The sequence below is a fragment of the Syngnathoides biaculeatus genome, chromosome 20, assembly GCF_019802595.1.
Source record: "Syngnathoides biaculeatus isolate LvHL_M chromosome 20, ASM1980259v1, whole genome shotgun sequence".
NCBI lineage: Eukaryota > Metazoa > Chordata > Actinopteri > Syngnathiformes > Syngnathidae > Syngnathoides > Syngnathoides biaculeatus.
The window spans coordinates 4890248-4914404 of record NC_084659.1 but is presented as its reverse complement, the minus strand read 5'-3'; the positions used below and the strand labels follow the sequence as shown (position 1 = coordinate 4914404).

The following is a 24157-nucleotide window of genomic DNA, read 5'->3' as shown; positions in this document are numbered from 1 at the left end:
TAAGAGCAAGCTGGCATCACAACTCCCTCACGTAGTACACAGTCAAAGTTGTCGCAGCCCATCCAAGTGACTGCTGCGCTCAGTGGCCCGTGATGACTGTGAACCCAACGAAATGGATGATGACGTCATGGTTTTACATATGCAAAAATAGTGAAGAAAGGGTTTAACGTGAAAAAGGGGTGACCTGCCGCAGGCGCCCGGAACGGGACGAACCCAAAGGAAAAAGTCCTAGTTCAGTATATGAGAGTGTAGAAGGAACACAGATGCAAAAAGTGGTGCACCTCACCTCGCTTATCCACAAGACAACGTGTCGTGGCGGTGACGTTATCTAGTACGCGTACGAAATGATGTCGGAAACATGGACCTACGGCATAGATGTAGAATCATAGAGTCCGAGGCAGTGGTACAATACAAGGCTTGATTTGATTTGAGTGGAATTGATATCCAAATCGGATTAAAAGCTTTGCCGTCCGCAGCGCATGCGCGTATGTGTCGGCTGCCATAACGACGGCGTCTCGTCGCTGTCAATGCCAAACTCGCCACGGCGCTTTCGTTGCTGCCCATTTTCGTTCTTTTCGTGACTGACGTGTAAAACGACAACGGTAACAATTAGAAGTTGCCGCCACGCCACGCCACGCCACGCCCGGAAACGGTCACGGTAAGATCATTTTAGCTGCTAACAGTAGATTGCTAGTTAGCCTCGGCGCGTGTTTGTCAAAGTAGTTTTATTGATTGCTTAGTGATTTCTAATTGATGTGGGCTTTGCCGTGCGCTTCGGGGTTTGAATGTCCTGTGGACTTGACGTGTTCGCCCCAATCAAGCTTCGACTTGAAATAATTGGCAACAGGTGGCAAAGTACCCGAACAGTACCGCTTGGGGTCAACCTTTTACCTTCAGTAAGATTTCAGCTTACACGTGGAAAGAAAGTTTGGACGGCAAACTTCGTCAAACGTAAGTTTGTTTGATTAATTTTGTTGGGTATTGTTTTGGAGGTGTTTCCACAAATTCATGCATGCATGCACGCACGCACGCACGCACGCACGCACACACACAGGCCTTGAAAGCAGAGTGCAGCCGTGAAAGAAAGTGAAGCTGTCTTGTTTTGTTCATGTTTCACGCTTTTCCCCGTAAGTTATCTGATTTCCCCCCCCCCCCTCCCCACACACACGCACACAATTTTTGGCCATGTGTTTTTGTGCTTTGGCTTTTTTTGGACTGCTTACCTGTGCATGACCTCTGCATGAAGAAAGCCAGTGGCGGCTGGTGTGACCGCAGTCGACCAGAGTGCTGTTCTCTCTCAATTGAGGATTTTTCAAGCCCCAAGAATTGCGATCACAGTGGCTGGAGAGTCTGCCGACCCAAGATGATTCCCTACTTTTACTTGATCCCGGGTGAGCGTGTGACACAGCGCAGTACTTTTCCTTGGTGCGACTGAAATGGTTCTACCTTGGATGAGCGAGCACACAGCGCCATAGCAGTGGAAAGTTACTGCAGGACGCATCAAAGATTCAGGCCTGAATCTCTCAAAAATAGGAACTCGATGAAGGCCCGTCCGAGAGGCTCGTTAGTTTGGAGGAAGGCCGCCGCCGCCGATACTTGGTGAGCTACCTGCTCTTTGTCTCACATGCCCCGTGATACCAGTCGGAGGGTGCGTTGTTTTTTTTTTTTTTTTTTTTTTTTGCCTTACTTTCCTTGGTTGTTACCTGGAGACCAGTCTGTTGTTGACCCTTTTGTCTCATGTCGTGGTTCATTAGAGTGAGTCAAAGCAACGTTTCTGATGTCGTCGGTGCGTCTCCACAGCGAGGCTCCTCATTGGCCGGTCGCCGCTCTCGCTGCGACGCTAAATGCTCATCCTCACTCTTACGTGAAGTCGATTAAAAAATATTGAATACATGATTGCTTATTCATTTTGAATCAAACCAGCTCACTGCATAATAAATCTCTCTTTGCGGGAGGAGATCGGGCCTTGCTAAGGTTTGGATGTCGAGGTCCACCTTGAACATGCCGGAAACTGATGAGTCTCAACATCTGCCCAAAGCTCACCAGGAGGAGGACCAGAAACGTCCAGCCTTTCCTGCCAGATCAGAACCTCCTGCTGGACCAAAATGTGAAGTGCCGGGATGTGGAAAGTCACGTGTTGGGAAATCAGAGGAACAACACAGATGAGCAGTCTCCTCTGGTGAAAGCACACGAGGTGAACTGCAGAACTCTGTGTAACCACATGGGAGCGCTGGACTCAACGTGTTCCAGTCCTTGTCATTTAGCTCATTTGTTGCATCAATTTTGTGGTTCATTATCCATCCATCCGTCCATTTTTCTGAGCCACCTATCCTCGCGAGGATCGTGGGAGTGCTGGAGCCTGTCCCAGTTGTCATTGGGTGGGAGGCGGGGAACACCCTGAACTGGTCGCCAACCAATCGCAAGGCACAGAATCAACCGACCACTCGTAATCGCGTTCACACATAAGGTCGTACGACTGTTTAACAAAAGCATTTGAATTTTTACTGGAACACATTTTGTTGCAGATGCTCCGCCCCCGCAGCAGGGGGCCCTCTCCATTGAGATTGTGCCCTCTCGCCGTGGAAGGACAGACTCATCCAATTGCCACGGAAACTGAGTACCGCTGCAGTTTCCAGGGTCGGCCTCCGGCTCGCGGGGCCCGCCTGCGGAAGCATCTGGATCGTCGCCAGAGAGTTCCTCTTTTCCACACGCGCGCTGTACAGGCACATGCATCCTGTCGCTTTTTAAGATGTTGTCATTGTAGTTGACAACGACTGCATTTTCTCAGAGTCTGAAGGGGAGGGAGGAGTTTGACGATATGCCCCAAACGCAACACGATGGTGCTACCCGGCGGAGGCAAGCCACACCCCCTCCGCAGGTTCATCGGCGACACAGGTTTGAGTGTTTTTCTGTTTTGATTTCCCTCTTTTTGTTTGGCCTGTATGCCAAAGTAATTCGTGTGTTACAGGAAGCAGACCGAATACGAAGCCAGCTTCCATCATCCCACGGTTGGCGCGGCGGGCGAAACTCCTCAGGTGAGTTCAGTGACCGGTCTACGGTCACATCAGGCAAGCACGAACGAGCCGAGCCGCCGAGTTCAGCCCCACTTGCGTAGGCAAGGTAATGCGACCCGACGAGTGTGCGCAAAACATGAGCGTCGGAACTTGCATGCGTACGCGCGCACGTGCGTCTACCTCAACCCGTCTTTATTTCGAGAGCACTTTGCAAAAACGACTGTGGCAGTAATGACGTACTGTACGTAAAATGTGCAAAAAAACATCCAGCCGATTTCTCTACGCTGATCCTCCTGACGCCTCGTGGGCGTACTGGAGGCTATCCGAACTGACTTTCTGCGAGAGGTGGGGTACGCCCCGAACTGGTTGCCGGTCATACCCACGGCTGAGCATGACGTCATATGAATGAGAAGAATGTAAACAAATGCAGTTTTCTACCTTTTTTTTTTTTTTTTTTTTTTTTTTTTTTTTTTTTTTGGCGTAACGTTAGGATCACCTCAAAACTCATCTGAACAACAGATGCAAATGTAGACTGCCCAAAAATGTCACAGATGAAATGTCAAAAGTCAACCTCCCAACCTGCAAAATGAATATTTATTGTGGTACCGACACGTAAAGCATGATTTTTTTTTAGTATGTTTTTAATTAAAAAAAAAAAAAAAAAAGCAGCCGGAATGGACCCGTCCATTTTTTTCACCATGTCATTTTTGCATTTCCCGCCATGAAAATCCTCTCGAGCCTTTTGTGTTGGAGAAGAACCAGGAAGTGAAGTGCGTTGAGTGTTTATATTTAACACCCGCTTCGTCGTGAAAAATGGATTAAACGGGTGCAAAGGACGGGAGCTTTGTGGGTTCTAAATTACAGGTTGGTGTTTATAGAGCTATTAAAAAAAAAAAAGTTGTGGGGGACTAATTTGTCTATCGTATATGTTACGTGTGAATTTAAAATAAATCCCCTTGATCAAACTGGCAACATATAACGGAGCACTTGTATTGGAGTTAAGACAATTGAATCTCACACACACACACACACAATACAATAGAAGTACAAAGACAGTTTAGTAGCGTGTAGCACGAGCTAACGAGACGTATAGTCACCAAACTCGAACAAATTCTCCCAAAGCAGCATTTATAAAAATCCGCATCCGATGATGTAATCCTTCATCTCAGAATAGAACAAAATATCGGCGTCATAATAACTTCATGAAGTACGCAAGTCCATCCATCCATTTTTTTGTTTTTTTTTTACGCTTATCCTCACGAGGGTCGTGGGGAGCGCTGGAGCCTATCCCAGCTGTCAACGCGCAGGAGGCGGGGTACACCCTGAACTAGTTGCCAGCCAATCACAGGGAACACGGAGACAAACACTCCCAATCACACCTAGGGGCAATTTCGAGTGTCCAATTAATGTTGCATGTTTTTGGGACGTGGGAAGAAACCGGAGTGCCCAGGGAAAAACTCACGCAGGCACAAAGAGAATATGCAAACTCCACACAGGCGGGGCCGGGATTGAACCCGGGTCCTCAGAACTGTGAGGCTTTACCAGCTGACCTACCGTGCCGCCAGTACGTAAGTCAGGGATGCTAAATGTGCGTGGCGGCGGCGTTGTCGCTCCTCTGTCTGTTACCGTTAGGATTAGGGAGGAGAAAGGAGCCCCCCCACCCCACCCCCCTTCCAACCGCCACCGGTGACTGGGCACTCCTGTCGTACGTACTTTGCCCGCCATGGGTCCTCCTGAGTGCGCTGCGTATACAAGACTTGTAAAAGGGTTAGGAAATTGAACAATTTTCGGCAATTTTCATGGGGTTCCTCGTCTGTCTGTCGAGGAGTCTGTTGTTAGAAGTTCATCCGCATATCATCTAAAAATAGCTCGAAACGAAAGGGTAATATGAGCCTGCTCACTTCAGTCGGTCGTGAGATTTTTCTCTTCTTCCAATAGAGCTTCTGTGTCAGAAGGGGCGTCGGAAAAATCTGAAAATCTCTGTTGTCCGTCTGCCGTAGCGGGTGGCGCAGCGTCTTCTCAACGGCGACTGTCCGAGCTTGACGTTGCGGGCAATATGGCTTCCGCTGGGGTGTCCAGTGAGACTTCCGCATCCTATTTTGTGCATGAATGACACGGTCTCCACTCGTTTTTTTTTTTTTTTTTTTTTCCTTTTCCCGTATAGACACTGAAATGAATCTTACAAGTTGTTTTCATCACATCTGTTTTAAAATGGATATTGGGATGTCAACTGGAAAGTTGGCGCTCTACATGAGATGAGACAGGCTGTTGACTAACTATGAAGTCGGTTAGTCCACGCAGACACTCGGGCCCAACACACAAACCCAAAAATAAGAGCATCTGAGTCACATGCACAAACGCGACACAATCGCTATTGTACGCACACACACACACACACACACACACACACACACACTCAGACAGCACATATCCATGACACACAGCACAAATACACAAGTGTGTTAAGTGGCAGGTACGTGTGCTCAACTCTCGAACACACGCAAGGTGTGTGTGTGTGTGTGTGTGTGTGTGTGTGTGTCTGTGTTTTTCCAACCCTCAGGTGTACCTAATAATAAGTCCCGATATTGTCTGGCGAAGCCACCTCAACTTCCTTTGTGTGTCAGTCGACTTCCTGTGGCTTCGCGTGGCTTCTAAGTGTGTATGAGGGTCACGGAGGTCATGCTTGCTTTTCCCAGAAGTCTTTGTGAGCCTTCAAAGCGCTGACTCAATTCTCAGAACCACGTCTTCATTTGGGTCACGTCCGGCCGGCGAAAGCCATCAGCGGCCCGTGTGCGGGCGCGCGCGCAAACGCGTGCACGAGTGCACACTAGGTGTGTTTTTGTGTATTGACCTTCAACAGGTGTGCCATTGTGAAGTGTATTTTGTGTGTGTGTGTGCGCACGCACAGGTGGCAGTGTTGAGACAGAAAGCATCGTTGTACCGCCGCCGGGCCTGGGGGACCAACTTCTCCAGACAGCACCTGAGCCAACTCACGTCCCAGCACAACGTCCTTTGGGAGCCCAGCACCGACACCAGCTCCGTCGATCAGAGCCCCCGGCCCTCCTCGTGTCCCACAGTCATCCCGGACCCCCGGAGCCCTCCCCGCATGGAGGTTCTGGACCTCGCCAGGTGAGCCGTGACGTCGAGGGCCACGCGAGCTCGTCATCCCGCCGCCTGGGTTTTTGTCGCTTCCCTCCCACAGCTGCTGCACTTCCTCGTCTGGAGCGGCAAGCCCCGCTCACGGCAGGCCAGTGGCGCTGCCCGCCGGTTGCGAAACGCCCTGGGTGGCAGAAGGACGCGAGGATGGGGTGGCGATGAACAGCGGACCGCTTCACAGAAGGCGTTTGGATGTCACTGCACCTGGCCCCGGTATACACACGGCTTTCACAGGCACGCGCACACGAGCCTGACTACACACGCCTGCCACTCGTGGACGCGTACATGCCCGCGTATCCGTGATGAGCAGTTGGAGACGTAGACATCTGGTGGCAACATTTGCGCTTGACGTCGCGGCCGGGCGGCTTGCAGCGCGGCTGTCGTTCACTACTTTGCTACGTACGTCATTGTGTGCCGTTTACGTTTTTTTTTTCTCCCCTGTTTTCTTTTTGCATTGTGCTCCCTCAATATGGGTCTCAGACAAGCGTGGCACTGAGGACCATTTGTCACCAGATATTAATGGCTCACAAAATGCGGGAGAGTAAGGGGGGAAAAAACAAACCCACAATTGCCGGGATTGTAGCGGATAACTGTTCAAAATGGGCCATTCATGGAGCAAAACCTTTGACACTCAAAAGTCCTGATAACTATACAACTGTAAAAAAAAAGAATACAAATAAAATACAGGTCTGCTCATGGATTTCAAGATTCAGATTCTAAATTATACCTTCCCGTCAAGAAAATCCAAAGCAGCGATTTCCAAACTTTATAGCGCCAAGGCACATATTTTACAATTGAAAAATCCCACGGCACACCAACGAAATTAATCACCAAAAATGGATCGATTAATAACTGTATGTACTTCCTGCCATCCAATAGAAGAGGATTTTTTTTTTTTTTGTTCTCTCTATCATTGTGCCTCACTGGCATAAATAGGTGAATAAATGTTTTTTTTTTCTTTTTAAGCAGCAATTACTTAAAACTGGATAACTTCCCACAGCACACCTGAAGAGTGCTCGCGGCACACTGTTTGGGGAATCACTGGACTAAAGAAACCACAGCAGGACTGCAACCCCGGACTGGCCCCTAATTTCAGAGGAGAACTCACCTGGAAACTTGCACCAGATCTGCTTCCCTTCATCGGTTTCTACACACAGAATGTGACCGCAATATAGAACATCAGCGATCATTGTCGCCTGTTCCTGAATCCGAAACGCGGCGCAATGGCCAGGTACTGACTCTGCTCAGAGCTCGGCATGATGTCCCTGTAAAAATGTGTCGAATTGGCAAAAACAGAAATACAAACGCCACACCGAGGAACATGAGTCAGGAGATGTAAAGAACTCAGGGCCCGCAAGGACACCTGATCCATTGGGATAGAAGCACTGCCCACTTCCACAAGCACAACGGGGGGAAACCCTCGCTCTCCTGTCCTTCTGGAGCTCAAGGACGCTCCCATCCAGCCATACTGTGCCGAGTCACTGCAAGAAAAGCGAGGCAGGGGTCCCGACAGGGTGCAGTGACTCTGAATGCATGCACTGTCCAGCGAGCAGAGGTTTTCGGCCCCATCTTGAAGCTCTCGCTTCTGTCGTCCCACCTGCCTTAAATCAGCCACGTTTCGCCCACTACCTGAGAAGACCACAGTAAAGTCCCTGAGGGACAATCACCCAGACACTTTCACACCCACCAGTCAGCAAAGGACTGGAGAGACTCAACGTGTGTCCTATCACGTCAAGGACCCATTTGCCCGTGATCTCGAACACCACCTGTTTGCAAATGGCTCAAGGAAATGAACAGAACTCCGCACAGCCTTCACACAAACTCGGATAATGCTAATGCCCATGTGAGGATCCCATTTATGGATTTCAGCTGAGTATCATGGAGCACCTTGGACCGGGCATCCTCAATAAGAAACCCCACATTGTAGGGATGTGAAACACTTTCTGCATTCATCCTGGACATGGGGACACAACAGGGATGTGTCCTCAGCCCTCTAACTCCGTTTCACATATGACTGGTTCTCCTATCACCTTGACACCACCGCCATCATGTAATTTTCTGAAGACGCCGCCCTTGTGGGACTATTCAGGGTCAGTGAGTCAGCCGACAGGATTGAGGTCTGGCGTCTCAGGGGGTGGGGTGAAATCAACAATCTAGACCTGAATATCTCCAAAAGGAAGATGAATGTGGACCTGAGCACATCACCTGGTGGCGCAACACTGGGGAAAGTCATAGAATTATTTGAAGAATTGTCACACTTTTCCTTTACAGCAGGGGTTGCCGTCCTGGTGGGGAGGTCCAGTTCAGAAGAAGCTTTTCAGGTGACTGATTTGGATGAACTAATCGATTAATTGAGACTGAGAGATTAATTGACAGCCTGCTGGATGTTTGTACAGAGGCGCAGCGTCAGTGTTTCTATGGCAACGGACCGAGCCAACACTCCGCATTTGGCAAAAGGTCTGTCGCGGCCTTGTAGCCCCGCCCTCTTCCACCGGGCCCGGTCTGCCACGAAGAGTCGACCGATCGTGTCCGGGCTGAGCCCGGTCCCGCCCCCGCCCCCGCCCCCGATGCATGTTATCCGAGGACTGCTGAGAGACGCCGAGTTCCAACACAACGGTCAGTTGCGTCAATCAGTCGGTTGGGCGGTTGACTGAGTCATGTCACGGTTGTGTGTGTCAGGTGAGCTGGGTCTGAGGTTCTACTCGCATCGAGGTTTCGCAAGCAACTCCTCCTGACAAAGGTGATTCTTCTCCTCCTCCTCCTTCTCCTTCTCCTCCTCCTCTTCTTCCTGAGCTGTGTTGGGAATCTCATTGGCGTGCGAGCAAAGGATTGTGAACACTGCTCTCCTTCGGTCCTTGGGTGGCCGCCCCTGATGCCGCGGGCTCCCTTTGGCCTAGGGAAGCGTTTGCGGTTGATGTCGAGCCTCTCGGCGGCGCCGATGACTGTTCTGGACCGCGGGCAGAGCAGGTGCCAGGAATTCTGGTGGAAAACTCGAAGGATCCCTCGTCTCTTCAACCGACAGACGATGGACTTTGATGTTCTCCAATCAAACATCTCAGACTTATTCTTCATCTTTTTACTCACACTTAAAACATCTTTCATTCTTGACGCTTTAATCTTTATCTAATTTTGTTCTGGGTTAGACTCCAAGTTGTTTGATTTTCACCTTTATTAATTGGTCTGTTCTTTCCTGCTTTACTTTGTCTTAATTTCCTTCAATTCTCACTCAAGTTTTTCTTCTCATCCTTGACGCTACTTTTAATTGTAATTGTGCAATGTGGGCTAAATATATACTCGAGTTGTGATTTCATCCATTATTTGGACTTTATCCACACTAATTATTTCACCAAATTTCCATTCTTATGAACTCTTGAATTTCGACTTAAATCCTTCTTCTTTCCACAATTTCCCGTTTCTTCCGGACTAATTGTTTTTGGTGACGCCACTGTGCAAAGGCGAGTTAAAAAGTCCACATGACATCACTTCCTTTTTAACTCATCAAGAAATGTCCTTGTTCTCACCAGCTTGTAATGTCTCTTCCTGCCGGGTGCAGGGATGAAATCAAAGTTTGATGGAAGGTATGTCGATTTATTTCTTTGCGTTTTGTCTCAGCTTTCTGAAAGGTGATCACAAACGGCGTGTCCTCATTTATGTATTTGTGTACGTCATTGACATTGATGTCGAGAAACACGCCAGGCACGCGCTCAAATGACCACAGTGGACTTGTAGAAGAAGCAGCCCACTAATGCACGCACTCTCACACAACAATATACATAAAAGCAGATGTTATGCACATCACTGACACACACGCAACACTTGTAACACATTTGTAAATCATTCACAGACATGCGCACAGTCACTGAACACACACACACACACACACACACTCGCTCAAAAACATGCAACAAACGCACGCACGCACGCACACACTGGAAAGGAGGAATTGATGTCACTGGTCCAGATTAATGACAAACATTCAATTTGTCGTCACACTTTGCCAATTCATTTCCTGCAGGTGACGGTAAATGTGTCAACACTGACCTGTCTGTGTGTGGGGGTTTTTTGCGTGCCCTATTTCTTTTTGGGGGGAGGCGGAGGCTTTTGCGTATAAAATGGGACGCTTACGCTGCGCTCACACCAGCAGCGCGTTTAGCCCCTAACCCTCCTCAACCCTATTTATTTATTTATTTATGTGGACCGCCTCCGTCATGAAATTCGCGGGGACCGCTGCGCTCGTCTCTCTCCGCCGTATTGGTGCCGCCGTGCTGGCGCTTCTCCTGATTGGATACGTCTGGCCCGGGGAGGCGGGACCCGTCAGTCAGCCGCTCAGCAAAGTTTTGAGGAGTCCGGCGACCTATCAGGCCGCAGAGGAAGTCTCGCTGCATGTAAGTCACCGGTCACAGTAATGTGATGAGTGCAACATACAAACAGATTGTGACACATGAATATGACGTGTTCGTCGTAATCTTAAATGAACTGATGAATGCAACGCGGCCAAATGTTAACCTAAACATTCACACAAGATGAACGTGTTATTACCGTGATGTAAACATGACTGCAACACGATGCAATCACTTTTGTGACACCTGAAGTCTTTTTAACGTGACAATGTGTAAGAGTGGCTTTTTTTTTTTTTTTTTTGTGAATGCGTTATTCTTCCAATGAAATGTGAACATGGCAAGTTATCACAATTTGTTAGCAATGTGCAATACCAAAGTAACAAAAGTAATGGTTAAACATGGAGTAATAATAAGATTGCATGTGATTCATAGGACTTTTCCAGGCACTCCAAAACATGAAAGTCATTTACTAACCACCGTCACACCCTAGTGGTGATAAGAAGTTTGTGCAGGCACAGCTGTCCTGCTGGGGGGCAACTCTTAACAGAAGTGTGGCTGCCTTTCTGATCCTTGGACTAACATCAACCATCATTCTCTGTCAGTGTGGGACAATGTGCTCAGACGAGGATTCAAACCAGCAGCCTTTGGGTTGCAGGGTGTACTCTTACCCCCTGCTTCGCAATGTAGTGTATTCGTATTTAGATTGTGTTGCTGATGTCTTATAAGTGCAGTTTGATCTACTTGGACTTATGAGTGGTCACACGCGCTTAAACAAGATAAAAAAAAAAAAAAACAAAACCCAAAACCCTATGTCCCATGATTCCCTTTATTAGTTCCACAGTAGGCAAATGAATGTGTTGCTGATGATACAGATGAACCTTTTGTCAATATGATGTGTGAGCAGCTGTTCTTATCGTGATGTTCTTCAGGCTCAGCACTCTGAGACAGACGAGGAATCCAACATAAGACTGAATGTTCCGGTCCACAGTGATATGGTAAACAACAAAGTCAAACTTTTTTTTTTGTTTGTTTTTTGTCTTTCCCTTCCCTGACTTTGCTTGATCTTCCTTAAAGGATCACATGAGCGTCTGCTGCCTCCACGCCAACATCCTGGACTTCTATGTGAACACCATCTTCAATCACCTTAGCGACCAATATCCCAGATTGCACCAGCTGCACTCCGACCTCAGCAGAGCCAGCTTGGACCTGAAGGAACACGGATGCGTGAGTAGTGGCAGCCACCTCCGTCTTTGTCGGTTTGTCCCAGTGGACTTTGCGGCCGTTGTGCGGTCGTTTTCAACGAGCAGGTTCGAACTTGAGCTAATCGTTCTGGCAAAGAAAAATTCTCGTGATCATCCCCCCCCCCCCCCATATCTTCCAATCTCGATTGTCACAATTTTATTCAGGGTTATGGATTATTATTTTTTTTTTTTTTAAACTCAAACACAAACATGAAGCCAGTTGTGAAACATCTGCACTAAAAACCTGAAAAGCCAAGCTCGAGTACTTCATTTTATTCATGCCTTTTGGGAACAACACTCTTCAGTCAATACCTAAACGCTAACCCCAACGTATTTGCATTAAAATAAATTAAAGAAATGTAGGAAGAAATTTCACTCCACAATGCAAACAAAGTAGAAAAATATAATCGTGCTCTCATTTAGAAATCTTGAGTATTTTGGGAGGTACAAGATGGAAAATAAACAAACTGCCCCCTCAGGGTTCAATTAAGCTCAGTTTTGTCTGAAACTATGCTTTTTTGTGTGTGTGTGTGTGTGTGTGCATCTGCAATATTTTCAGTTATTTGCAAAATCCATAATTTGCTTGCCTGAGCAATGGATTTTTCGTTTCTTAGGAAAATAAACTCTGTGGCTTTCTGCAAAAAAAAAGGATTTAGGGCAGATCCTTCAAGTTAGTTTCTCAGGTCAGTTTTGATCTGAAGAGGGAAAAAATGCTGCCAGACAGCACAAGAAAATGAATCTAATCAAAATCAATCAAAAGCTTTTCATATGCTATGCATACACGGAAATAAGTGCTTCTCCGCAAGGTGCAATAAAATAGAAGAAAAATCCAAGAACATCTTAGGTTAAAAAAAACAAAACAATAGATAAAACATCAAGGCCCAGTTCCTGCTGAAATAAATAAATGCACAAAGGTGGCATTGCATAAAATTCCATGATAGTACTGTTATTTCAGTGGTTTGCGTTCAAGGAGTCGATGGCTCTGGGCGAAAAAGCTATCCTTGAATGTGGTTGTCCGTGTTTTGTGGGACCTGTACCGCCTGCCAGAGGGCAGGTTAGGGTTAACCCTTTATGATGCCAGTGAACACGTCTGGTTAATTGTGGTGCATAGCGTCACAAAGCAGTTTTTTTTTTCGTTTTTTTTTTTCGGTTAGGGTTATCCTAACCCTAACCCCGCCAAAACCTCAATGGCTCATCATATACTAACTACACAAAAAACTGATCTTGGAAAGTCTGAGTGGGCGTCGACAGGACAGCGTGCTTTGTGGGAAAGAACCGAGAGTTTGGGTTTGGCTACGGGGCGGATCAGCCGACGACGCGCGCTTTCTGTTTCTTCCCACAGTTAGCAGGCAAAATGGAACCCGAAAAGGGCAAGCGATTGCCTTTGTTCACACGTTCCCACCATGTTAGCTTGAGGAAGTGTGGACACAGCTCACAGCTCATCGGCTGGAAATCTTTCCCGATCTGCAATCTCAGTCCAGGACGTTGGGTCAGGGCGGTATTTTGTATGGGTGTCAAATTGTCAAAACCTACAGGGGTTCCTCGCTTTAGGACGCCATCAACAATATTTTGAGGGAACATCTGCCTTCACCCCGTAAAAGATTTTCTTTGGATTGTTTTACATTCGACGTATCTGCGGCTCGGTATATGGCCCGTTTCCCCTTTCAAGCAGATTTGGGTTACACTGGCAAACTTCAATAGGGGAGTCGCCGCCGTGCTCCATCATCTGCCTTCTGCATTGAGGCGACACTTGGCCATTGTCGTCGTGGACTTGTGTCCTACCGTCCGTTGGGTCCTTGCGGACTCATCTTCTTGTGTCCGACCTTTCCTGTCCTAGTTGTAAGCGGTGGTGGCTTGGTAAGCGTATGAGTTGTTGAAGCAAAGGCACAATTACTTGTCGCTTATTTTGAATTTCAATTGTCAACCTTTTGTAGCGTGGCACCTCTCGTTGGCTTGACCTTTTTGTGTCCCATGTCCCCCCAGAACTTGGTGCGCTACAGAGACCACCAGCACGTTGTGCAGTTTCGGAATAAGCTGGCCAAGGTAAACTTCAAGTCACAATCTGTTTTTTGAAATTGAAACGGAGCATGTTCTGTCAGACAGTTAAGTGTTAAGCCCTTACCTGTTTTGCACAATTGTAATGTCACAATGAATGTACGTAGTTACGCTAGACACGGACTTTGTCAGCCAATGTCGGGGCACTTTCATGTTGAAGCCAAAAGGTAAGCAGAGCTGTAGTGTCAGTACAAGGTTGGATTAGCGAACGTCGCCTTAGGACAATGTTAGAAATGTTTTTTCGTCTGGGGGGGGGGGATATAGACAACACTCAGGCAAACAAACATGCACATGCTAACACACTCCTTCACTTGCGTGAATCCACACACGACACTTCGTGTTATTACGTATTGTTGAATTTTGACACGTGTTTTTATTTTTTAATTTTAAAGTTAAAGAAATGTCAATAGGCCCCGAGCAAGTGTTTCTTGGCCGTGAATGCTGATGCCAAATGTGTTTTATAGATGGAACACGGGCGAGGCCTGATCAAGGCGATGAGTGAGATGAACATTCTCTTTGCGTATCTGCACGACAGCTGTGTGAGCGCCACTCACTGAAGCACAATTACAACCTTATTTATTGTCTTATTGAACCTATTTATGATTTTTACCATGGAGATGTACGTGACAGCATTTGACATCAAATAAACTTGCTTCTTACAACAAATAAAAAAAGACCTCCTGTCATGTGTCACCTTTCGACGGCCAATCAAAAGCCTCCAAAACAGGCGGCCGGCTTTTTAAAGGGCCGCTACGCACGCACGCACGCACGCACGAACGGCCCGTTGTTGAGTTGGCCGTAAGGTCGTCGGCGCCTACCCGGGGACGCGATCACCACCACCCTTTGGTGGACGTCACCGGGGAGAGATGTTGAAAGAGTTCTGTCTGGCCCTTTTGGCCCTGGGATTCTAAAGGCAGATGACTGGTACGGGTTACCCTGACCCTAACCCTGGTCTACCATCCGCTGTCTCAGGTGTTGGAAGCGGTGCCCCATCATCATTATGCGTTGTTGGGACGAGCTGGTGTTGACCTTAACACGAGATGCTGTCAGTCAGTGGGCCCAATACCTTGTAGACTTCAAGTCTACGAGGCCCTTTCATGTGGAAGCAGCGTCTGGAACTGAGGCATCACTGGTGTTGAAGTCCCTCAGGTGGTTTACTTTGGGGGAAAAACTCCTCCTCCTCCTGGCAAAAATGTCACAGGAAATGATAGAAATAGCCGTTGTCTTAACCTTGATCCAATTCCAGGGAGTTGTGAACTTTCACAAGGGTCCCATCTTTGATTGTCCCACGTCCTCTGAGTTGTTGTCAGATTCGCAATCATCTTTATTCATCAAGTACGTTTGAAGGACATGAATTTGTCTCTGGTAGTTTGGGCCGATCAAGGATGATCTCCAGACAGGCACTCAATTTGCAGAGTACTTTTGAGACGTAAAGACATTGAGGTCATAGTCACGGAGCAACAAGGGTTGCTCGTAATGTCACGATGATGGAAGAAATTTTGAAAAGGATGCAGAGTCCTTGAGCTGTTTGTGAATTTGAGCAATAGTCCAGTGCAAAGGGTGTCAAAAGACTTCAAGGAACTGCTCAAGTATAGAGTGAGTGAGTGAGTGAGTAGTCTTGCCATCATCTGGAACAATGTCGATTGTGCAAATGTTGCAGATATTCCTCAGTCCCTTGCGGCGGTGCAGATGCTCGTCAGGTGCAAGAGGGTTGGTATTAGTCAACAACAGAAACTATGAAAGTCAGTGGACCACTCGTGTATGAAAGACAAAAATAATTGGACCGGAGAATGTGACCAGAAACGAGCAAAAATTGGCCACGTGTCGCAGTTGAATTTTAAGTCGAAGTAAAGGTACCCATCAGGGGGTGGGAGACAAGTATCAGACTGGATACGGGTGGCCTTTGAGTGACTTTTTGCCCACAAAGTCATCCAATAGAGCCCAGAAATGCTTGGATCAAATGTGATGCATCTGCCAACCCGAGTACATTTCGTATGTGGCTCAAGCAAGTTTTGGGGTCGAGCCTGAACTCAAGCAATTAAGACGCAGGGTTACATTTATAAGTACTGCATGTAACTTTTTTTTTCATTGATTTTAGGACAATATTGCATCGCAGACTCTGGAAAATGACATCCCTGTTTCTTGTAAAGGTTGTTTTTTTTTTTTTTTTATGCCAAGTTGGTATTAGAAAACGAGTAGACGGTTTTTGTTTTAGAAAATAAAAACAGAAATAAACATGGTCACTGGTGACTTGATTCAGAGGGGAAAAAAGTGAAATTTGGACTTAGCACAACACAATGTCCTAAATCCCCCAATAAATTGTGTGTGTGTGTGTCACATATAACATTACTCTCATTGTTGTATAATCATTTTATGGAATCGCTAGGAGCAAAGAGATATGAGAAAAAAAATACATTCACCCAAAAAAAAGTAGAAATAGAAAAAACAATTGTTGAACGATCACGGGACTGAGTGGAAAACCTTGTTGGCGTTGTGGCTGCTGAAAGTAGCTCAGTTGCCTGCCTTGCGGCCTCTTTAGCCCCGTTAACTTAGCATTTAGCAGCACACACGCCTGTGCGCACGTGCGCAACTAAAACGGACACGTCACAGAATAGCAGCGTTCCATAGTTCTACTTATTTCTTGCATCTCTCGCTCTCTCACAAACACACACCAGATAGATGTGTTTAATATATATGTATAATGATAAATGTTAATAAAAATATTCATAATTGAATTAATGAGCATCTTATACTTGCATGGCACATGCACACAAATCCCCAGACGTATTCTTGTCCATGTGCAGACAAATACATATACAGTATGCTTGCACACGCATCTCCATAAAAACACAAGACAGCTCGATTGTGTCACAGCATCATTTGTAACTTCCATCAATTAGACACGCAAGCAAATACGTACACGACGCGCACATGCAACGATCCACACCTACATTCTGAATGTACACGTCATTGGATTAATCTTGTCTCTAACCCCACTTGTGGGTCATGGGGGTTTGATAAAAGTTTTGGAACCACACGCGTGTATGAATCAACTCCAAAGCGCGCACGCACACACACACACACGCACACACACACGCACACACGATTCTGGACCAGAAGCTTCTGCTAAAACCGAAGAAAACCGCTGTAACCAGGGAGTGTCCATCGCCAAGATGGTGGTGAGTGCAAACACTTTCAAGGAAGGTCCTCCCTACCTGCGTATGTGTGTGTGTCTGTGTTTGTGCGTGCGTGCGTGCGTGCGTGCGCATTCGTTTCTGAGCAGCAGCAAATTTCAGAGGAAGATTCTGGTGTTTGCTGCCGAGTGGCCACAGACCACAAAGACGTGTATAAAAGATGCGAGCGGCGCTCAGCGAGCTGACCTGAAAATTTGTTGCCATCACTCAGCACTCATCTGTCATCTCTCATCACCTACCGCTCATCTCGAGTCACTCATGTCGCTGCCGACCCGCCTGTGTCTTTTGGTCCTGCTGGGAGCTCTGATGGTGTGGGCCAATCACGTCGACCCGCATCCTGAAGTCAGGAAAATCCTGGAGAACATCTCAGAAATTGTGGTGAGCAGACGGCATCCCACAGGGATCCCCTTTAGGACCACTTCACTTTCACATTTAACTATTGCTGCTTTTACTCGTGTGTGTTTTTCAGTATTTGAAGATCTTGGGTTAGGGTTAGGTTATAAGGTCAAAAGGTCTCGGAATGCTCACCGTTTAGTTTTAGCATGTTGACGTTGCATGTTTCAACATGCTCAGTGTATTTAAAACAAGTGTTTCAGCGTGCTCGCATTGACTTGTTTCAGAATGATTTACTGCGTTTCAGCATGTTGTCACAGAGGCTTCAGCATGGATACGTTGTCTGTGTGTTTCAGGATGTGAAGAGCGTGAACGGCATTCCGCCCTTCAACGGTGTCATCAGGAGTATCAAAGTGTGTCAGGTAAAAAGAAAAAAAAAGGGGGGCGGTCGAACCTTTGGGTCGCGCGCCGGAAAGTTGACGACGTTTTACCGATTCCCGCAGAACCGAGAAGAAGTCAAACTTGTGAACGCCACATTGCACGTCTACATGCGAGTCTTGGAGAGCATCCTGTGCCCGGCCTGCGGGCAGCACACCGCGCTGCTGGACACGGTGCCCGAGGCCACGCGGGAGAACTTGAGGCACAACGTCAGCCAGCTGACACGCAAGATGCGCCAGCTGACCGACAAGCTGGCGCGCCGCCGCTGCCCCGACGTGCCAAACGTCTTCAGCCAGCTTGCGCAACTCAAGGTGAGTACCGGGCTCCTTCCAAAATCATCATCATTTCAACTGTTTTCAAAGAAGAATCTCGTAAAAATCATTTTTAAAATAATCATTGGGAAACACTGTCAAATTGTTGAGTGATTTAGAAATTTCAAATGAGCTATGTCAAAAATTATGCCAAACGTCAACCATGAACAAAGACGTGTCAGTGACTTCAAAAAGAAAACATTGCAAATGTTAAAAAAATCATTTTATAATCCAAGAGGAGAATTCAAAATCATTTTGAAATAAATATTTTTAAATGCGAAATCTAGCATTTAAGTTGAAAAATTAAAACAAATGGAATAACATATATAAGAAATAGTGCATAAACTCACCCTAAAAAAAAGATAGATGACCAATTTTTCAATCGAAATAAGATTTCAGAAACTTTCCAATTTAAATTGCTGAATAACAAAATGAAATGATTGAGGTATATGAAGAAAACCTAACTTTTAATATCAACAAAGTACCTTTACGCGAAAAAATAAAGTATAATAAAATCATGGAAAAATATGACAAAATTGGAAATAGAAGCCAAAAAAAATAATGCAAACCGATATTATTTGAAGACAAAAGGTTGAAAATATTTAGCAGGTTAGGGTTAGAGCCTCCATCCATCTTCTGAGTCGCTTATCCTCACGAAGGTCGCGTGAGCGCCGGAGCCTATCCCAGCTGTCATTGAGCAGGAGGCCTGGTACGCCCTCAACCGGTCGCCAGCCAGTCGCATGGCACATAGAGTCAAACAAGCAGTCGCACTACAATCACAATTGGGGGGCCGTTTATCGTCGCCAATGAATGAATGTTTTTGGTATGCGGGAAGAAACCGGGCCCTCACGCAGGCGGTGGCTGGGATTCGAACCCTTGGTTTTCAGAACTGCGAAACAGACGCTCCAAGGAGTCGGCCACCGTGCCGCCCGATAAAAACAGAGCATTGAAGATTTTGAAAAACCCCAGCCGAAGAAATTTAATGCTATTTTTCACCGGTTTTGAAATCTCTTAATTGTTTGGTCAATATGAACTGTGCGTGAGTGCAGGTGGATGACGTGATGTTCCAGAAGAGGGCGCTGTCTCAGTTCCTGGAAGTCTACAACATGGCAACTGTGATTGGCTCCCGTGCTTTGGCCCCATCCGCTGATGCCTCACTCTGACTCTTTTTCAGACTTTCTTTATTCTTCTAATTTATTCCTTTATTTAATTTCCCTCCTGTCCTTTTATTTATTCTTGCTAGCGGACACAGTAGAAACACTTTGGACTGTTTTGTCGTTTAATTTATTTAATTCCTCGTGTCTTCATGAATAAAACCGAGTCAAAAGTTGACGTTTTTGGTCACTGAAGTTTCACCTGAAGAAGTGATTTCAGCCATTTGCAAATTTCTCCATTCCTGCTCTCATTGGCCCTTGTTTCCTTGCTGGCCGATGAGTCAGCAATGAAGTCACGCACTTTGACTTCTGAGGGCTTTTCCACAGTGTTGCTGAGCCTTTTTTTTTTTTTGTTTGTTTTGTTTTGTTGTTGTTCCTTGTCCCTCCCACTGCTACATCACCACCTGAACATCACGACTTCTTAGTCCTATTTAGACTTTATTTGAGTAGACCTTTCCGGTGAAGATCCGGTTGAAAACTGGATAGGAGTTTCTCAACCCACATTTGACCCCCCCCCCCAAAAAAAAAAAACAAAAAAAAAAACAAACAAACAAACAAAAGGAAAACAAAATGACCAAATGGCTGAACCACGTGCCGTGCTGGGACAGGGTTGCTAATTATTCTTGCGGTTGTCACATTGACGGACCAAATCCTACTTAGCATGTTAGCACTGGCATCTGGCGTTACTTACCTAGTTAATATCCACAACTCACACTTGAAACAAACAGTTGAACAGAGTTCAGCATGTTAGCTAATTGGGAACTCGCACCTGCAACTAATTCAGGTTGTGGTTAAACTTATACAATTCTAAGTTAATAGCTAGAGTAACACACAACCCATATTATAAGTTGACACATTTATCTTAACATGTCCATAGTAAGTCCAGATGAAGTCACGGTATTGCTGCAGTTTTGAAAAGTTTGAAGAGAAATTCCTCTAAAAGGCCTCACTTTCTTTATGTGTCAAGTTCAACACACACATCCACCTGTGCGTGGTTGTGGGTGCGCATGTGTGTGGGAGATTCTTCACCTTGTCCTTCTGTGAAATTTGGTGATTGAAAGGAAATTGTCAACCACATTTTCACACTTAAATCATCACAATGTGTGTGCGCGCGTGGTCTTTTAAATGTGAGGCGCCGCCGACAAGTCAACACTTCACCTTCTTCACATCAGCATCAGCATCACCACCGGCACCAAGTCAGGGCCCGGCTCAGGAATCCAACTTGGAACGCACAGACATACGCACGCACGCACGCACGCACGCAGATACACTAGAATTGAGTTGAGGATGGTTGCCATGGTGAGAGCCTTCCTTGGAGTGTGTGTGTACCTGTGCGCATGTCGGGTCAGGACCTCTCATGTGCCCCCAAGGATGAACAAAACCATTCAGAACCTACTGCAGCTCTATGTGAGTCGGCACACGCATACACGCGACACCATCGTGAGACTTTTTGGAGTAATCCTGGTTGTGCACGTACTTTGGACAATTGAAAACTTTCTTTTGGGCTGTGTGTTCATGTCATATCTAATCCCGTTTGTGTGTGTGTGTGTGTGTGTTTGCAGAAGATTCCGTTCAAAGAACGTTTTAACGGTAGACCCGTCTTCTCCAGAGAACTTTTGGGCACCAAGATGGAGGTACAAACCTGTCGTTAGCTACGCTTCGCTGAGCTTAGCATTGTGACGTCTCGTGCAACACAATTTTGCTGCGCAACACGAAATGTTTGGGGTCCAGCCAGCGGTTTTTGTGTTGCGTGGGCGTGTACTGTACAGTCGTAATGTACAACGCTGCAGAGTTTTCTTGCCGCTTTGTTGACATGACCTTATATCCATCCACGTTCATTCCCGCTTATTTGCGATTGTCTTGAGATATGTTCGATCCACATTTGTACTGTTTTGCTGCAATGGGGCTGAGTAGACTTGCTGCCTCTTCAAGTGAAAATACGTTTCTCTGCATAGGGTTTTTGAAGATGTTTAGGTCACGCTCAGATGCTTGTTTTACTCCTCTTCGTTGTTGTTTTTATCTGCTCTGTGTATTCAACACATAAAATATGCTTTCTGCGTGCCAACCCGATCGTCACACAGATACTTTATAGTCGCTGTTGGGATATGTTGCGTCCTCAACCCGATTACGAATTGATTGATTCAGCTGCTGTGTTTTTTTAACGACACAGAATACAGCTGACGATCGTTACTGCGTCCATCTTGTATTTTTAAGATGGCTGTATTGCTCCTGGCTTGTCGTCACGCGCTTTAGGCCCGGGACATGCTAATGTCGGCGGTGCTGCGGACGTACGAGGAACTGCTCGGAAACATGTTGGAGCGGCTCTCGGACTCCGCGACGCCGACCCCCGGCGGCCCCGTGACATCCGGCGCCGGGGACCGCGACCCCGCTCCCGGCGTGGATGCCCGGGCCGAGCTGAGCTACCTCCTGAGGCGCGTGCAGGATTTGAGGAAGTACCGATACCAGGCCCAGGAGAAATTACTTGATGGACTCCACAATCTCCGACACGTTCAGGTACAAACGGGGGGTGCTGTCGTTAATTAACCCCCCAATTTAGTCCCTTTTTCTTCAAACTGATGTGTTCTATTTATTCGTTCTCGTATTCATTTGATCACTCAAGTAGATTGTAAATAATTACTCAAGAATATAAACAATTTCACATGCACGTGGGAACATGTTTCCTGTTCATTCAGGTCTAAATATTTGGTGAATTTACTCATTGTGGTTACGTGACAATCAATGTGGGCATAATTATGAACTCACAAATATATTGTGAATATTATTTTTGCACCATTTCATAATACTGAGATGAATATGAAATAATTGGCCACTGTTGGTGTCTGTCGCGGTCCACTCGCCTGACTTGGGGAGGGTTGGCGTGGGGTCAGTTCCCACTCATTGACCGATTGTTGTCCGTGTCTACATGCATGCGACTGACTGGCAACCGGCTCAGGGCGTAGTCCGCCTTTTGGCCAAAGTCACCAAGGAAGCATAAGCTCCGGCGGCCTGCGACCACAGCCAGATAAGTGGTGTTGGCAAAGGGATATTATTTTGGATACTGTGTATGAATTTTGCCAATGAATTACAATTAAATCCGTGATCATGGATTGAAAATATGTAGGAATTACTGAAAAGTGTCAGCATGTTTATCATGCACATTTTAGGAACTAATTAGAATCCAATTCTGGTGACGAACTCAAATTTGATTTGAAACCTTTTTAAAAAAAACGGATACCTTTATTCCACATCTGATCTAATCTGCCGCTGTTCCAAAAAATGAAATGTGGCCCTAGAACACAAAAAGCATGCGTGACCTTTAGCCTTCTCCTCTGCTGTGATGTAACTCTGCCCCCTTCCCGCCCACAGACGGACAACCTGGTGGTCCAGAGCAAAGCATTGTGGGAGCTTCCTTGGCTGTACGAGGAAGCCAGCTCATTGGCCGAGGGTGGCCGAGAGCGACGGCGCCGGAGGCAAACGAGCCGCCGCGTCGCTCGCAAACCGTGACCTCGTCCGTGGCCAATCGTTGCGGACTTCGTAACATAACACGCACGGTGCGTAACATAACACGCACGGTGCGTCTCTATTTATAATGTTATTTTAAGCTGTATTTGTCATTATTTATGAGGTATTTATTAAATTCAAGATAATAAAGATGCCACGATTCTATTGTCTGTTCACACACTTTCATCGAATGTTCACAAAAACAAAAGTAAGCACCGCTGAGGGGAAGCACACACACTTGGACTTCTCGGAAACACAATGAGAAAAGTTCCACCGGCTTGGTAGGAAGGAATTCGACATTCGACAGTTGACATTTACCAGAAGAACCCTCACAGGAAGTTAGCACAGGTTGCGTGATGGGCGGGGGGAGCCTTCACCAGTTCAAGTGAACCTTCTTGACAGAAGGAAGAGATGATTTGATCGAAGCAAGTGTGTGTGTGTGTGTGTGTGTGTGTGTGTTTCGTGCTGGTGCAGTTGTGGTGGGCGAATGGCCACAAGAAACCCATGACAACACGGAGATAGAAACTGAGCCCCCCCCACCCCCATTGTCATCAGCTGCGTGTGTGTTTCAGTGTTAGTCAGCAGCAGCGTGTGCAAGCAAAACGCTTTCAACTTATTTCCGACTGAAAAATGTGTCAGACAGAGGACGACACCGAATTTTTACTTCGTTCCGATTCCTATTTGACAACATGGAAACGTTCACGCCCAAAGTGGTTTTTGGTGCCCTCCAAACTGATATACAAAAAAGAAAACAAAAGCGAATGGGACTCAGAGGTGCACATTTAGAGGTCGATGACTGAAAAAGTCCCTTGGCGCATTCATTTCCCTTCAATGAGGAAAATTCAACTCAAATAGCAGAAGCGTGTCGTAATTGGGCGACGAAGTCCCGAGCATGTCACAGTCTTCAAAGAATGCTGACAAAATTATCCACTGGAATCAACACAACAGCGCCCACGTGACAATGTCATTGGTTCTTCGATCACATTACCGTCTGTGTTTTGCCATTGCATAACGTTTAACAAGCCGCTTATCCGCACAAGGGTCGCACGAGCGCCGGAGCCTATCCCGGCTCACGTCGGCCAAATCGACCGGTCGCCAGTCGGCCGCGGGGCACACGTATCGACAGCGTCACTCAGTGAGCGGGTTGGAATCGATCCCACTTTGGCTGGACCAAAATGAGGGGTGCGCGAACAATGATGTAGAATAAAAAGTGGACTGCGCACAGGCCCCTTTCACGTGGTAATTGGGCTTCAACTTCCAGTCATGGAAAAACGTTGCTTTGGCTACGATTTCACGTGAAAGTTGACGTCCTTTGACATCCCTCCAATTGAACATTGTGAAACATAACGTCGAGTTGAATTGCAATGCGTTAGGTTGAACTTTTTTGTTGCGCCGTCGGCTGTCAAAAGCGTGCAGGTGG

At 46.7% G+C, this 24157-nt stretch overlaps 3 protein-coding genes across 12 annotated transcripts; all 3 read left to right on the top strand.

Annotated features, from left to right (window-relative positions):
* Positions 1–28: 28 nt before the first annotated feature.
* mdm1 (Mdm1 nuclear protein) lies at positions 29–10431 on the top strand. Of its 10 annotated transcripts, none has more exons than XM_061807424.1 (11): positions 29–658; positions 2039–2194; positions 2526–2717; positions 2789–2895; positions 2969–3035; positions 5923–6143; positions 6217–6404; positions 8445–8491; positions 8567–8786; positions 8850–8910; positions 9068–9480. In XM_061807424.1, the coding sequence occupies exons 3-10, from the start codon at positions 2526–2528 to the stop codon at positions 8903–8905; spliced, it is 1098 nt and encodes a 365-aa protein (XP_061663408.1). In that variant the 5' UTR covers positions 29–658; positions 2039–2194; the 3' UTR covers positions 8906–8910; positions 9068–9480. The 10 variants fall into 10 exon arrangements, with proteins under 10 accessions (XP_061663408.1, XP_061663406.1, XP_061663407.1 ...); XM_061807422.1 differs by lacking the exon at positions 2039–2194 and adding an exon at positions 848–951; XM_061807425.1 differs by lacking the exon at positions 29–658 and adding an exon at positions 680–951.
* On the top strand, positions 10365–14853 carry il22 (interleukin 22). The gene is made up of 5 exons (XM_061807433.1): positions 10365–10555; positions 11440–11505; positions 11585–11734; positions 13735–13794; positions 14271–14853. Exons 1-5 carry the CDS (start codon positions 10379–10381, stop codon positions 14361–14363), a joined length of 546 nt encoding a protein of 181 aa, XP_061663417.1. The 5' UTR covers positions 10365–10378; the 3' UTR covers positions 14364–14853.
* Positions 14854–20438: 5585 nt separating this feature from the next.
* On the top strand, positions 20439–22889 carry ifng1 (interferon gamma 1). Its single transcript, XM_061806714.1, has 4 exons — positions 20439–20643; positions 20799–20870; positions 21490–21750; positions 22603–22889. The coding sequence occupies exons 1-4, from the start codon at positions 20524–20526 to the stop codon at positions 22738–22740; spliced, it is 591 nt and encodes a 196-aa protein (XP_061662698.1). The 5' UTR covers positions 20439–20523; the 3' UTR covers positions 22741–22889.
* Positions 22890–24157: the final 1268 nt, after the last annotated feature.